Raw genomic sequence first — 15,604 nt, 5'->3', positions numbered from 1 at the left:
ACCCTTCAACCAATGGGACCCAATTTTATTTTTTAAAATAAACATAGACCTCTGTTCTTCTCTTTCTGTCTCTCTTTTTAGTCTTTCCCTGGTCTTCCCAGCTATATTTAGCTACATAAAAATAACAAACTTTTTATATTTACTTCTGTCTTCCTCAAAATGGATCTCTTCAGACGTTCTGGCCAATATTTCCCACTGTCCTTGGACACTGGATATTCTGTGCTAAACTGAGTCTTTTAGTATTTGTAGGACTAAACAAGATGTAATTTAAGGGAGGCTGATTTAATCCTTTTCTTGTGATTATCCAGCCTAGGTAGGTAGACTGAGAAGATTATGGATTTCTTAATTCAGGTACTTCAACAAGTATTTTAACCATAAAACACATGCAAACAGTTGAGCAAACCTATTGAAATGGAATTGAGATGAAATAAACCCAATTGGAAATTGGATATACAGACAAAGAGTTCATGTAACACATATAAACAACACCTTTTTCACTAACATCTATTTAGTGGCCTTGATTGTATTTGTGCTCCTGGCTATAACAAATAGTATAGCATTACTATCTGACTTTCTTCAGTCATTAATTGACATTTGTTGGATGTTCAATCAAAGTGGACACCAAAGGAGGAGAACTGTGCTGATTTATGGTGGCAAAGAACCAGGAGCAAGGTAGTACCTTTTCTGACTAACAAATTGTATTAAAAGACATAAGCTTTCATGCTAGTTAGACATGGTACTACCATAATCCTAATTTTCAGTCAAAGTAAGAGTGTGCTTGCTACTCTCACTCCAGAATCTTGTGAATACACAAGTCTCTAGAGAAGGGCCAGAACATAATCAGTCCCATAATATTTGAGTTTCACACCATATCATTCTCCATTTAAGATTAAGTCTTATCCTTCTGGTCAGTTCCAACTGGCTCCAAAATAGCAAATTTTCAAGTTTCAAGAATGTGATCCAGTTCCATTCCAATCCATTTGTTTAGAAAGAAAAAGATTGAATGGCAATCCACCACATCCAATATAATATACAGCAGGAAGCAATTCATAGGAACTCTGTATGCGTGCAACTCTGTCAACCTCTGCACACTGCTAAGAGATTCCCAACAACCTGAAAAATTGGTTTTATTGACAACTGGTGGGCATATGACCAGCTTTCCTGCCAAACTTTGATCAACAACATACAGCTGTCTGCAAGATCTACAGTAAGATTTTTTTTAGTTCAATAGCAACCCAAAGCAGCATCAGAGACTGCATCTTGGTGATGCTAGCAGCCATGCTCTGGACAGCAAAAAGTTTAAGCAAAAAGTTGACATTGTTTTTTTACTGAAGCTCACTGCTCAAAACCTTCTGAATTAATCAAAATCAGAATAGAATACTAATGCTTTCAAAAGGATAATTCATGAAGCACACACACACACACACACACACACACACACACACAGAGAGAGAGAGAGAGAGAGAGAGAGAGAGAGAGAGAGAGAGAGAGAGTAAAATAAAACTATGAGACTCCACTCTAATTATTAATGCCTAGCTTATGATTACCAGATGTAGATTCTGGCTACGAGAATTAATGAATGCATGAATTCACCCTTTTTTTCTTCTTGGACTTACATGAAATGCCCAAGCCTTGTTCCCAGAGTTATCATAGACATTATGCTCTTATAAATGATGGAATGGTCTATACATTCTTTGAGACCCAATTATTATGTCCAGTAATCATGGGCACTGTTTTTTCTTACCAAATGTAAGGTAGACTTTCCCAACTTTGTGCCCTCCAGATGTGTTAGGGATGAGAACAACAAGAATTCTAATGAGTTTGGCTGCTTACATTCTGAGGCGAGAAGCTCATAAAAATGACAGTGCACAGATTTAACATGGTTTTTTTAAAGTAAACTCCCCAATATTCCCCCCAACAGAGGAAAAATCAAGTATCAGCCTGGTGGCCACCAAAATATTGTCTGGAACACCAAAAAGAAACCATGATAACATTTAAGCTCTCCGTGGTACTGATTTCTAATTCCAAAACACCTCAGCTCTGTTCTCATTCATACGGTATCTAATTTTCCATGGTGAATACTATCCACCAATAATGTTCTTGTTATGAGCCCCTTCAAATTTTTTATAATTATGTCTAAGTTCTACACATACAGAAGACAAGTGGGGAGGAGCATGGTAGCTGAAGCTGTCTCTACCATTCTCAGCTTGTTACCTTCTATGCATGGATGTGATAGCTTAGTTCTGCACTGTGCGTGGACATTTAGTCTATTGATTTTCTCAATGAAACAATCTCACTTCCCTCTCCCATTTCCTGTAGATCAAGAAGCATACACAGCACCACCACACCTTCATTTTTCAGCTAACAACAAACTGATGAGACAATATAGACTGAAAAAGAGTGACGGGCTGAAAATTATTCGGGGACCCTCCATAAATAAAGGCCCTATCCAATGCACTGCTTTTCATTTGCAACTTCATACACGTGTAGAATTAGGTATTACAGAAATTGTTCTTTTTTGATGGGAGATTCTGCCTGCAATTTAATCTCTAATTGTCCATTTTTTTCTAATTGTGGATAAAACTTAATTATGGCAATCAAAAGGGCTATGGATTAGATGCCATTGTCGCAAAGACTCACCTAGCCCTTCCCTGAATTACTTCAAGAAATATGGAGCCCCGTTTTATTTGTTTGTTTGTTTATTTGTTGATTTATTTATAAATAAAATGTATCGGCTGCCCATCTTACCATAAGGTAAGTATATATACATTTTTGCCTTACGGTGTTGAATTTACTACAGTGTTTTCTCTCCATGGTGAAACATCATGACACTGTTGTCAAAGTCATGATCAGTGGGAAACTCCCAGGTCAATTCTCTCTGAAATTGGGAAATACACCCAAATTTCCATTCCCTATAAATAAACTGTGTACAGCTTCCACACTACACAAAGCAATGGTACGTGTGTTCTTATGTAGATAGCAGATCGCCACCTTACATTACTGTGGAACATGTATTTGGGTACACATATCAGGGCAAAATGGCATTTAGGAATTATGCAACAAATTTGTGGGCAGAGAAATGTGGTGAATGTTTTGCTCCCTAGGAGAGGAGAAAATTTCTGAACATTTCTCAAAGATAGGATTTACTCTTTGCAGTTATGGAAAACACTTTTTTGGGGGGGGAGATTCACTTAACATCTTGGGATTTAATGAAAAAAGAGCCATAGAAGCAGTGGATTTCTAAAGAGGAAGGACTGTACAATGTTTACTTTACCTGCTCCTTAGTAATCTCCTACTGAAATAAGTGCAAGAATTCCATGAGGATTTCTCTGAGATTGCTTTTTTTTGTTCTCTGAAGTTATTTAAAAGGAAAATTCTTTTTTCATCAGAACGAATGAGAGCTTGCTACAAAAGTACTTCTTGTTCAACACTAGTGCTGCCTTAGAGGCAAATCAGAACAATGGTCCCTCTAAGCTGACCAACGTGAGTGCTCCAAGATTTTGGACTATGCAACACCATCTAACATTTCCAAGCAGTGGCCCCAAGACTATTAGCATGCCAAATATGCCACTGAGTCTCTCCTTTTGCCAGTCTAGGCTACGGCTGCTGCTGCTGCTTAAATGAATGAATAAGGACTGACCTTATTAAAATCTGGCATGAAATAATATACTACATCACATTTGATTCTAAATTATTAGCTGGGAGTGACAATCCTGTGACATGTTTCAATGATAAAAAAAAATTGAATTTCTAAGTCACACCAAAGATGGAGCTTGGCATACTGGTGAAAATGCATTGGAGGGAGGGCGGGGAGAGTGCTCACCAAATGGCAATTGAAAGTAAAGCTGGTTAAATCCAGTGATAAATTAAACACAAGAATATCTGTTTAATGGGGTAGTCCAATGTACCCTAACAAATCTCCCATTACTGGTTTCCCATTCTGAGTCACTTTTGATGTGTAGATAGACACCAGTAGGATGGCAGCCCCCCCCCTCCCCAAAGTTAACTTCTGGAATGCCCCAATCAGTATTTCAATTTATCTTTTCTTGTTAGAAATTCTATGGCTTGCAGTCCCAGCAGATTTACAAGGTATTAGTTGGGACAGCTTGACTTACTCATCTAGGTAAAAAGAGGCTGATGGATTTGCAATAGCTGGAGATAAAATTTAGGAGAAGGAGTGGCAGAACCTGAGGGTGGAGTCAAGAGGGATCAGCCTAGAATCCCTACATAGCTACAAGTGAACTAAATTCAACCCCTCTTGAATTCCACTGACCCTTATCTAACCCCAAGTGGGTGTTAACCTTGATAAGATTGTTGTGCATAGGCATGACTAGAAATACATCCGCTTAATTGGACTCTCATGTGTGGACCTGACCTTTTACTCCTGACATAAAATGACTCACAGAGTATGAAAAGGAGCAAGGCAACAAGGAGTGAGGCAGAACTATAAGCATGGAAAGGATGGAGAAAAGATTAAGAGTGAGGGAGACAATGCTTACTTGATTTGTGTATCTGTGTGTGATTGTATGGTTCAACTGCCTCACGAGAAAATAGGAGGGAAGAGAAGGAGTTTACTCATATGCTTTGAAAGAGGATCTGTAGCTACAGGGGAGGTGTTACAACAGTTCTCCCCAATTCCTACCTTTTAATGGGAAATGAAAAAGAAGCATTCATTCATTCATTCATTCATTCATTCATTCATTCATTCATTCATATCCATGTGATATACATGACTCCTCTGGGAAGCTAACCATTAAAACAAAATAAAAGCAGAATAAAAACTCAACAAATGATTTAAAACACAAATAACATAACACGGCATAAGACAGCAGCTGAGAATTATCAAACAATGTACAGTCATTGTAACCAAGAAGCAGCCTCACCCACACTATCAGGGCTCCAGGCTTGACACCAAGTTTTTAATGCCTTGTAAATCTCGCAAATTTCGAACTATGTCCAAATCAGCTTCCTCTGTGAAAAAGAGAACTTTTCCTATCACCCCACACTCCATTTAGTACTCAGCCCCACTTTATTTTCATTTATTAAAAATACTTCCCCACTCAGTCTTCTAGCCTTTACAGCTCTGTCTCTAAATGAGCTATTAGTATATAGACTATACCAGTGTTTTTTTCAACCTCAGTAACTTTAAGATATGTAAACTTCAAATCCCAGAGTTCCCCACTTATCATGATGGCTGCAGAACTCAAGGACTTGAAGTTCAGATATCTTAAAATTGCTGACGTTCAGAGCCACTGGGCTAGATCCTTAACAATGGTTATTCCCTAACAAGTAATATCATAAAACAGTTAGCATTGATATAGTCCACTGACTATAATTCTGAAGGTAGAAATTTAAAATCATTCTACCTAGATGTATTTTGGGATCTGATTTTGGATTTGAACCACAGAGGAAATCTCGGTGGGCCATTGAATACTAGCATTTAAAAATAATTATTTAAAAGCCTATCTTGATAACAGCAGCCCTGTTTCTTTCTTTTTCACCTCTCCAGTATTTCTGGGGGAATGATATGAAAAAGCAAACAGTTCTCTCCAATCACTGGAGCCTGGTATTATCAAGGAACACTTTTAATTTTTTTTTTTCATGCTGCAAAAAATCACTTAGACACCTTGGGCATTAAACAAAACTAAGGATGTAATCTGCTGGATGCTTTGGGGGAATTTAAAAAAAAATAATTTCTCTTGGGGGAATAAATGTAAGACCTCAGAAGTGCCTTTTCAAAGCAGCAGGAAGAATAAGATTTCTTAGGTTTCATGAAATGGCTGCTGGAAAGAGAAAGATTCAGTTAGAACAGAATTAAAGTTTGTTTTATGCTCTAAAGATATAAAAGTAGGAACAGAAAAGAATAGCCCACCCTCCACGGACCTTCAGATGCCCATACGAGAGTTATTTTTTTAAGAGGGGAAAGAGCAAAAAAAAAAACATACTTTCATCCCGGAACAGCTCACACCAGCTTCAGCCTGCTTCAGCAGCAAGCTGCCATTGAGATAAAGGTTATGTTATAAGGACACGTCTTCAAGAAACAGTGAAATATTTTCATGTTTTGACAAACATGTTATGTCAACAAACCCTGGTCTGATCTAACAGAATAACAGAGTCGGAAGGGACTTTGGAGGTCTTCTAGTCCCCCCCCTCCCCTGCTCAAGCAGGAAACCCTATACCATTTCAGACAAATGTTGTCCAGTCTCTTCTTAAAGTAAGAATAAAGAATCTAGCAAGAATAAAGTGAATGATGCTGGGTTGTATTAAAATGTAGGGCTATGCAATCCTCGTCTTAAATTCAGAAGAATTACTTTGGAATCCGTGGAAACATGAACACAGCAGCTTCCCGGGATGTCATAAAACAGCTTCCACCATCATGCAGTATCTGCTTCCACCATCATGCAGCACCTCTAATGTGTCGCATACAGAGTGCTGGGTTCATGTTCCTCAGACTCCATAGCATCTCTTCCAAGTTAAATCCAAAGCACTGCGCAGCTCTACTCAGAAGTGAATCAAGAAAATTTGCCCAAGTCCCCATAGATGACCTGATTGTCTCTTGTCTGAGCATTTACATTCTTCCATTAGACTAAGTAGCTAATCTCTAAAAGGAAGCTGAGTCAGATTCGGCTCCAAAGAGAGGTGTGTTTGTTGGAAAGTGGGTGGAGCTATCTGCAGGATAGCAAGAACAAAGTCCTCAAAATGCTTCCTTACCCTTTCCGAATGACAACAATGATTGCCCCAAGAAGGATGATCAACACCACCAGTCCTCCAGCACAGATGCCCAGAATGAGGCCCATTTCCTCTGAGTGCTGGGAAACTTCCAAGGGACGTTTACTTTCTTTACAGGCAGCTGTAGGAGATAAATGGCAAACAGGTGGATCAAGAGAACATGAAAACAGGAGAGTAACACCACAAGCTTCTCCTTTCTTGCACATAATTTGCGTGCATCCTCAGAGGACACAGGAACAAGACTGCTGGACATCATCTGAGATATTTTTAAAGATTGTTACGGCAGGTTAGCAATAGCATCTTGCAAGGTGATCTTCCCCCCCCCCAAAAAAACTAAGCAGGATAGGCTTGGTTAGTGTTTGAGTTGGAGACCAAGAAGAAATCCCCAAAACAGACTTTATATTGTGGAATCAAAAGAGCATCCTGGAAGAAATCAGTGGAGAACTGCTTCATTATTCAAGGATGTGTTCATGGTGTCACTCACAACTGAGTTCAATCCAAGGAAGTATTACCTTTGCATTTAATTATTCATGGAGCTTGTGGAGTTATGGTTCTTATCAGTTGAAACAAAATAAAAATGCATAAAAATGGGAATGGGGAATTCTTATTGCCATATTTTAGAGATGTAGAATTGGTAGGAGACACTTAGGTGATTGAGGCAACCTCTGCTTCACTATGGAATTCCAATTAAGCCATCCTTAAGGGAGGATTTTCTAGCTTCAGCTTGATTACTTTCAGTGGAGGAAACCCACACCCTGTTTGAATCACCGGTTCCCTTGTCAAACTTTCTGACAATTGAGAAACTTTCAACCAAAACCTGGAATGAACCATTGAAATACATTGTCTAATGTTCTGCTCTCTGGAGAGATACAGAGTGAGAGAACTGCGTGAATTCTCAAAGAAACATGCTCTTCTTGAAGCTAAATGTTTACAACCGGATTTTAGTGGTAAAATTCGAGGGGTTCCAGAGCCATCAGAAGGATGCTCAAGGATTGTATGCTATCTGCAGACCATCCAGGAAATAACAGATAAAGGAAGCTCTGTGCCTAATAAACCTGATATCAGTTCTGATACTTCTTTCCATAGCAACTTTTCATTTTCTTAAAGATGTTACAGCTGGTGGGTAGATTGTTAGACTTGCATATAGTTACAATGCTCCTCTGATTACTTCTGTGTGTAATAGAAATTATGCTTTTCCACTACTAAATTGGGATTATCCTCCAATGATAACATGACTGTAAAATAAAAAATGCCACTCCTCCCGTAACACTATTCTCCAAATGTCAAATTACCCAATAGTAACACTGTAGTTTTTATTTTCTGTAGTTCTCAGTGTGAATGTGCCACATTCTGAATTATTTCTTGTAGAGCTATTTATTTGTAGAGCTGATTCGCTGCTCCAATAACCAAATCTGAACTATGCACTGTTGACATAGATGTACATATATCACTTGTATGGTTGACATTTTAAGAACCATAACATTTTCCAACCTAGCCAAAATTTGCCTAGAGATTCTTGTTTTTTCAACTAAATCGCAAGCAACAGTCTTCTGAATTCACATGGTGAATTATTTAGCAGTTGATGTCATTGTATTGATGATACTTTGAACTGCCCTTGTGGAAATTTGGCAGGAATCATCCATCTGTGTGTCTTTTGCAATTAAAAGCAAGATACACAAAACCTCCAGCCATTGTCCCTGAGTACACAAGTGAACAAATCTGGCCTACAATATGCCCCTAAATGAGTTGAATTAGGCTTCATCATCAAAAGGAATGTGTATTTCAAAGTTCCTGATGAGCAGATTGAGTTTATACTGTGTAAAGTACATCTTTTGCATGTATGTTGGTAAGAAATGATTTTTATTTTACAGTGGGATTGAATACAAAACTAAAAATCTATGGTGTTTCATGTCTTGAATCAAAGGAACAATACATTGAAGAACTACACTAAGAAAACTCTATACAGTCCTCAAGGGCAGCCCCATGTAGAGCACATTACAGCAATTGAAATGGGAGGTGACTAAGTCACCATGAGCCAAACTTCCAAATCCAGAAATAGACATGATTAGCAAAACCTACAGTAGCCATGACTGCCACCTCCTCTTCAGCTAAGAGTCATGAGTCCAGAAGGACCCTCAGATTGCGTCCGAACTGTAAAGTGTATCCACAGGCAGAGTTAAAGATGGAAAATCTCCAGATCCACCCAAGGATTATACATAAATATCTTGTCTTCCATCATACAGTTCTCTGTCACTGGCACCCCTAACTTCCCTTCCATTCTATAGGACATGATCAGATTGAGAAATATGGAGAAAGACTAGCAAGTAGCATCCTCTGCCGCTTCCATCAAGAAAACACAAAAATATGTGAGGGCGATGGGTGGTTCAAAAAAGGGATAAATAAAATAAAGAAACAAATCCTCAAGGACCCTGAGAATAAGACTGAAAAAGAGAAAACATTTCAACCCAACATTAAAACTACGTATCACAAGGCGAACTGCCCGTCACAACATCTTTCAGTGAACGTGGGGGTCTCTCTATTCCCTTTGTCTAGATTGCTCTCTTTCTAGTCTTATTCTCCGCTGGCATTTAGATAGCAAATTCTTTGTAGGCATGGACCTAATCCTATAGTATATGGTGATCTATAAAGTACTTTGTATACCGGGAATCAGCAATCATAATTTTAGAGATCAATGGAGTCCTGAATCTCTTTTCTGCACCTTTTGAATGTCTCTTTCCCCATTGTCCTATCAGTTCTTCAAAAACTTTTCTCCAAAATTTAGAGAACCAGCACCAGAAAATTCTGCCCCCACAACATGTACAGCACAGTCTTGCTCATCTTGCATTATCACCCAACCACTGCCCATCCTTGATGCAGATTGTTATTATAGATTGCTTTTAACAGCTGAATTTTAGAGTATAGTAATTTCTCCAAAGGTTGCCTTTTATGCACAACAAAAACAACCCCCCACCCCCAAATGTCTTTGTTCTTCCAGTGTCCCTGGAGAGCCATTCAGATTACTGCTAGGATGTTTTGGATTAAGTTCTGGGGAAATGAGATTTGTACAATTCAGACTTCAGGAGGGGAAGGCAGGAAAAGAAGATGCGACTGAGTGTGTGATGAAAGAGGCAGGGGAAGACTTCTTAGAAATGGAGCGATCTCACAAAGCATGAGGAGGAGGAGGAGGAGGAGGAGGAGGAGGAGGAGGAGGAGGAGGAGGAGGAGGAGGAGGACGAGGACGAGGATGAGGAGGAGGACAGTTTAATGTAGTGGCAAAGATGTCTGGCTAAAAACCATCAGACCATGAGTTCTAGACTTTCCTTAAGCTTGAAAGTCGACTGGGTAACTTTGGCCCAGTTTCTCTCTCTCAGCCCTAGGAAGTAGACAAGGACCAACCACTTCCAAAAACAGAGCCAATTTTATCTAGTGGTGAAGGCACCAGGCTAGAAACCAGGAGACTGTGAGTTCTAGTTCTTAGCTAGCTGGATGAGTCCCTCTGAGCCAACCCATCTCATAGGGTTGTTGATAGGACAGAAATAAGAAGTGGTAGCATCACCTTGAATTGACCAAATATTAAGGCAGGATTTTTCTAAAAAAAATTGAAGTAAATAAACATATAAAAATATTTACCTTTCCGAGCTATTCGGATACAATTCAATCTTGTTTCCTACAAAAGAAGAAAAAGATAAGCAAGGTTTTATCACACCCATGATCTCTTTGTCTTGCTGCCTGAAGCGAAAGATATCAAATCAGATTTTAATTACGGTCATAGACCGACATATGAGGAAGATCATAATACCGTACTCGGAAAGCTATTTCATTTTTGTTTTTTGAGGAGGGAATGAACACATTGGATATTATACAATTCTCCAGTGTGGCTGCCAACCCCTGAATACATGCTTTCCACAAAATATATGTTTCTTTTCTAATTATTATTGGCATATATACCTCATACCTGACAACTTGTGCTGCCCTTTCCTTTGCAAATACTTTTTTCCCTTTAGACCAAGTGAAATTACTTTGGGAGGGGGCGAATGCAAAAAAACATTTAGCACTTCATTACTTCCTGACAGCTTTCAATAAAAAAATCATTCTCAGACCTTTCTTCAATATTCTGGAGACCTACCATTGTAGCTGAGCTGGATTCACCAGTGGCCTGGTTTGGTATAAGGCAAAATGGGGGTGGGGAGGTGGGGGGGGGTGAGCAAACACACCCCTATCCAGAGTACTAGAACAGCAGTCCCCAACGTTTCTGGCTCCACAGACCAGCAGCAGTAGTGACAGTGGGGGTGACCGGGGGGGGGGGGAGAGAGGATGCTTTCATGCATGCAACCCAGCTCCTGTGCATGCACAAATGAAGCTTCATGTGCTGACCTGCCACTTTTGTGGCCCAGTTCCCAAATGGCAACAGACCGGTACTGTTATGCGTCCCAGGGGTTGGGTACCCCTGACCTATGAACTAAGGAGAAATTTCCTGATTGCGAGAATGGGACAGCTTGCTTCTAGAAATTGTGAGTTCTCCAACACTGGAAGTTTTTAAGAAGAGATTGGACAATCGTTTTTCCAAAACGGTAGAGGGTGTCCTGTTTGGACAGGGGGTTGGACTAGGAGACTTCTAAGGTCCCTTCCAACTCTGTTATTCTGTCATTCTTCCATCTGCAGATTTATTTCAGCTACTTCACAGAAAAGAACGGAAATGCTGTCACTTCAGTCACAATTCTGTATTCTCAGATACATTTGAAGGAGGATATGCCATTTGACACTGAATCTTCACGCACCGCCACTACCACAGTTTGCAGCCTGTGGGTGGGAAACAACACTATTAGGCTGATGGTTTTCCTTGGCAAGGACTGACAATAAGGTATGCAACAGATTGGGCACAGGCTCGGGAGCCAAAGCAAGAAAATCCATTTGTTGCCTGCTTGCGATCCTCCATTGTCCAGATCCTCCCTCAAAATCTTTCCCCAGCACAAAAACATTCTCCACTTTGTCTGCCTGCCTGCCAAATGACATAATAATGCCACTACTGCAGATGGAAGTGGAGGAAATTAAACCAATCGTCATTATTTGGCTTAACGTCCCTTCTATCAAGTCATGGTGTTAGGATTCCTTGTTGGACATTGGGAATATTTTGATGCCAACCGCAAGAGAACCAGACTGCATTTGCAAGGAAGAGGCTAGAAAGAAACCCAGGCAAAGTTAAACTCTTTCAAAAACAAACCCCCAGCTGCTCTGTTCCTCCTAAATCTGGGCCATGAAATCAGCATGGTCTTCCAGCAATTACCATTGTGGGCTTGGAAGAGACCACCTGTAGCACAAGCATAATCTACTGAAACCAAACAAGGGTTAAGAACAAGCGTTCATTATCTTTTTAGTTCAAATAAAGCACAAACACATCTGGAATGTACTCCAAATGGTTCGTAACCTGCATGACGTATGAAGTGGGGTGATGTGGGGTTCAGTAAAGGACATCAAGAAAATTGAGTAGATTTGGAAACACGACTGTCTGCCCAGGTTGCTGAATTTCCAAGCTTTTCGCCAGCAGGGAAATGAGCGAGATTTAGTCGTTTTAAGTTACATCTATAATTAAAATCCAGAGTGTCAGTTTGGTGTCGTGGCTGAAGCATCACGCTAGAAATCGGGAGACTCTGAGTTCTAGTTCTACCTTAGATCACTCTTTCTCAGCCAATGGGAAGCAGGCAATGGCAAACCACTTCTGAAATCTTGCCAAAAGAACTGCAGGGACCTTTCTAGGCAGTCACCAGGAATTAAAAAAATACTGACTTGAAGGCACAAAAAGAAAGAAAGCAAGAAAAAACCTAAGTCACTTTGCTCCATTGTTGGATGGCTTTCTTCCCTTGGATAGTTTTGTGATCTTCTACTGCTCTCACCTCTTATTTCAATAATGATCTTACTCGCCATCAGATAGTTATACAAAACCTGCATAGTACAATGCTGAACCATGATTAATGGATGGATGGATGGATGGATGGATGGATGGATGGATAGATAGATAGATAGATAGATAGATAGATAGATAGATAGATAGATAGATAGATAGACAGATAGATAGATAAAAATCTGATTCTGCAGGAGGGTAAAAAAAATGGGATCATGTTTAATATCCTTAAAACAAAGCTGAGGATAAGATGCCTCATGCCAAATGTTGTCTAGTCTAATAAACAGTAAAAGAACTTTCCCCATCATTTGATGCCTGATGTTTTGAACTGGAGATGGTATGCTTGGAGATGTGGCTCCTGCATATAAATTCTGTGCTCTGCCAGAGATCCTGCAGCTTATAAAAGATTTAAAAACAATTTAACTGAATCTCTAAATGTGCTCAAATTGTGAAATTAGATTGAATCATTCAGTTTCGCACTGAATGAGAGTCGATTGCAGAGCCCTACTGCTAACCTTGGTCATCTCAATGTGATGAAGTCCGGCGGGCTGCTTTTGGATTTTCATTTAAGACCCTCCAATTTGCACATTGCCTGTACAATGTGTGTACGTACATACGTTCCCGCACAAGCGATCCAGATCATGTATAAATAATATATACGAGTCACCAAATGGTGCAGATGGGATCCTTCCGTTACATGCTTATACAAGGCTGCTAAGTTATTTATCCATTTAGCTAGATTGTCTGGCAACCGCTTCCCCAAGTGTGAAGATTAAAGATTTGCTAATCTTTTTAAATTGGAAATAGAAGCAACTCAGTTTGGGATGCTCTACAAACAAATATCCCTCCCCTTAACTATAGTCCTAAATGTTAGGGAATCATCTCATGGTTCAGTAAGTGGTGGGAACATCTACTGCAGTAAGACTGTCAAAGTTAGACTATTGGGTATTTCACCCTAATAGGAGATTACAGTCAGTTTAAGGAAAATAATCATGGAAACAAATATATTTTAAAGAAGGAGTTGTACCAATCAACACCCGGAGCTTGCTACTCACCCCTTTGAGATTGCTCATAGCCTGGAAGTAGATGAGATAGGCCTTCTTGGGTTCCAGTGGAGGATTCCAGTAACCACTATAGGTTTGATTGTCCCCTACAGTGAAGGGTCTGGCTTCTGTAAGGCTGCTTGGGGAAAGTTCAGCTCCAAAGTAGTGAACCAAGCCACGGGATATGGCGTCATCAAAAGTGAGTGGCACTGGAAAGCATTCCGGGCCACTTAACTCTCTCTTGATCTTCTTAGGTCTGTCTTCTTCCACAATGACTTGGTATGTGCTGGGAACCCAGGAAGCAGAGAAGGTTGGGAAGAGACAGCAAAAACAAGAGGTGAAGTTAAATGAAGCCCATCCTAAACTAATTTATGTTTAGTTATTTACTTTTCATACTTCTTAACCTTTCACCTTCCTCAGAGAGGGGCTGCTGGTTCTCTTACACTGCCCTTTCTCAATCCACACTGTCTAATCTTCTGACATCCATTTGTAGTGGATAAGAAATCTTTTCATCTAAAGCATCACCACTTCACTGTTGGCAAATGAATTGCCTTCAGTAAAGGGATGAAGAAAGAAACAGATACACTTTTGATTCTCAAATGCCCCATTGTTCTGTGCTGGAGGAAGCGCCTGTAAACTAAGAGATTGCAGAACATGCCATGAAGTAAGCATGGTTGTGCTTGACTCCAAGAAATTTCCTATCAGCAAAAGTACTAAGAATTAGAGTCAAATGGAAAGAGGAATGCTCACGCTACTATCCGAAAGGCTCCTCCTGAAAACTTCACGCATTGCCCTGTAAATGGAACATTAGCAGCAGGGTTTTCCCCATCAGGTTTACTTCATAACAGTCAATCACCCAGCATCATAACAGTCAACGATAAGCATTGTCAACCTGGGGCCCTTAACTTAATTTTACGCAGCTCTTGACTAATTGCAAATGTTTCTTGCAAGCTGTAAATTGGAGTTTGTCAAGAGCAAGCTTCCTCTAGTGAGGAAGAAATAGAGTGGAAAAGGGGGTTTCAGACCCAAGAACAGCACGTGGTGGTTCTTCCAAGCTGAGTTCTGTATTGTTTCCACGCCTATAGACCAGGGGTGTGAAACTGCTAGCCCGCGGGCAGGATGCATCATGGCGAAACTGCCGGCAATGGAAAGAAAGTCACGATACGTTGCAACACGTCACGTGACGTTGCGAGTTTGACACCCGTGCTACAAACAGAATCTTGCCAAACTAAACACTCTGACTATCTGCACCTATCATATGATCTGGGAACTACTAGGGAGGGACTGTCTTCACCCTCTTTCTCCCGCATAAACTATCTGGATGAGTTGTCTCATATTCCTCTGGAATGTACCCTCTTCTTCCTGGGAATCCAGGCTACTAGATTCCATCACAAGAGAGTATCAACAAGAGAAAAGATGGCTTCATCTGCTTTTGTTTCTAGCAGTACTCCCTTTTAAACTCCACCTATTATTTCCAAATAGGACCTCTGGACCCTCTTATTCTCAAGAGAAAAAGAGAGAAAAGGTGCTGCTGCATTTATGTGAATGATAACATAAATTCATGGAGCTTCTGGGTTCCTGCAGTTTGCCTCAGTTTGGGCCAGCTAATAACATATCAGGGATCTGGCCAAAAGCATTTTCATTATGGAGGCATCTCTGATCTGTTTCAATGACTTGCCAAAGCAGATGCGCTATCATCCGTTTTCCATCTTTGAAATTACCAAAATAGCTCCCCAAGGAAGACAGATACAGGCTTTGGCCAACCAATCTGATAGGAAGGCAGCTGCTAAATTTGGATCTTGCTGACTGCTGTTTCCTCACTGCCAAAAGCTCAAGGAAAGGAAGCTCTTAACTTGTGTACACAACACGTTTTCAAAGATGCTTGCTCTTCCAACGCCAGTCAACACAACATACAATTGTTCTATTCTGCCTT

At 40.1% G+C, this 15,604-nt stretch overlaps 1 protein-coding gene across 1 annotated transcript in view; it reads right to left on the bottom strand.

Moving 5' to 3' along the window:
• PTPRU (protein tyrosine phosphatase receptor type U) overlaps positions 1 to 15,604 on the bottom strand; it is a 330,295-nt gene that overhangs the window by 76,813 nt on the left and 237,878 nt on the right. The window contains exons 12-14 of the mRNA XM_083370035.1: positions 13,684 to 13,957; positions 10,360 to 10,396; positions 6,712 to 6,850 (exon numbers count right to left, since the gene is read on the bottom strand). Of these exons, the coding sequence (XP_083226161.1) occupies positions 6,712 to 6,850; positions 10,360 to 10,396; positions 13,684 to 13,957 (450 nt within the window). The remainder of the gene's footprint in view (positions 1 to 6,711; positions 6,851 to 10,359; positions 10,397 to 13,683; positions 13,958 to 15,604) is intronic.

Source organism: Vipera ursinii (genome assembly GCF_947247035.1).
Source record: "Vipera ursinii genome assembly, chromosome: 9".
NCBI classification, from domain to species: Eukaryota; Metazoa; Chordata; class Lepidosauria; order Squamata; family Viperidae; genus Vipera; species Vipera ursinii.
This window is presented reverse-complemented; position numbering and strand designations above follow the sequence as displayed.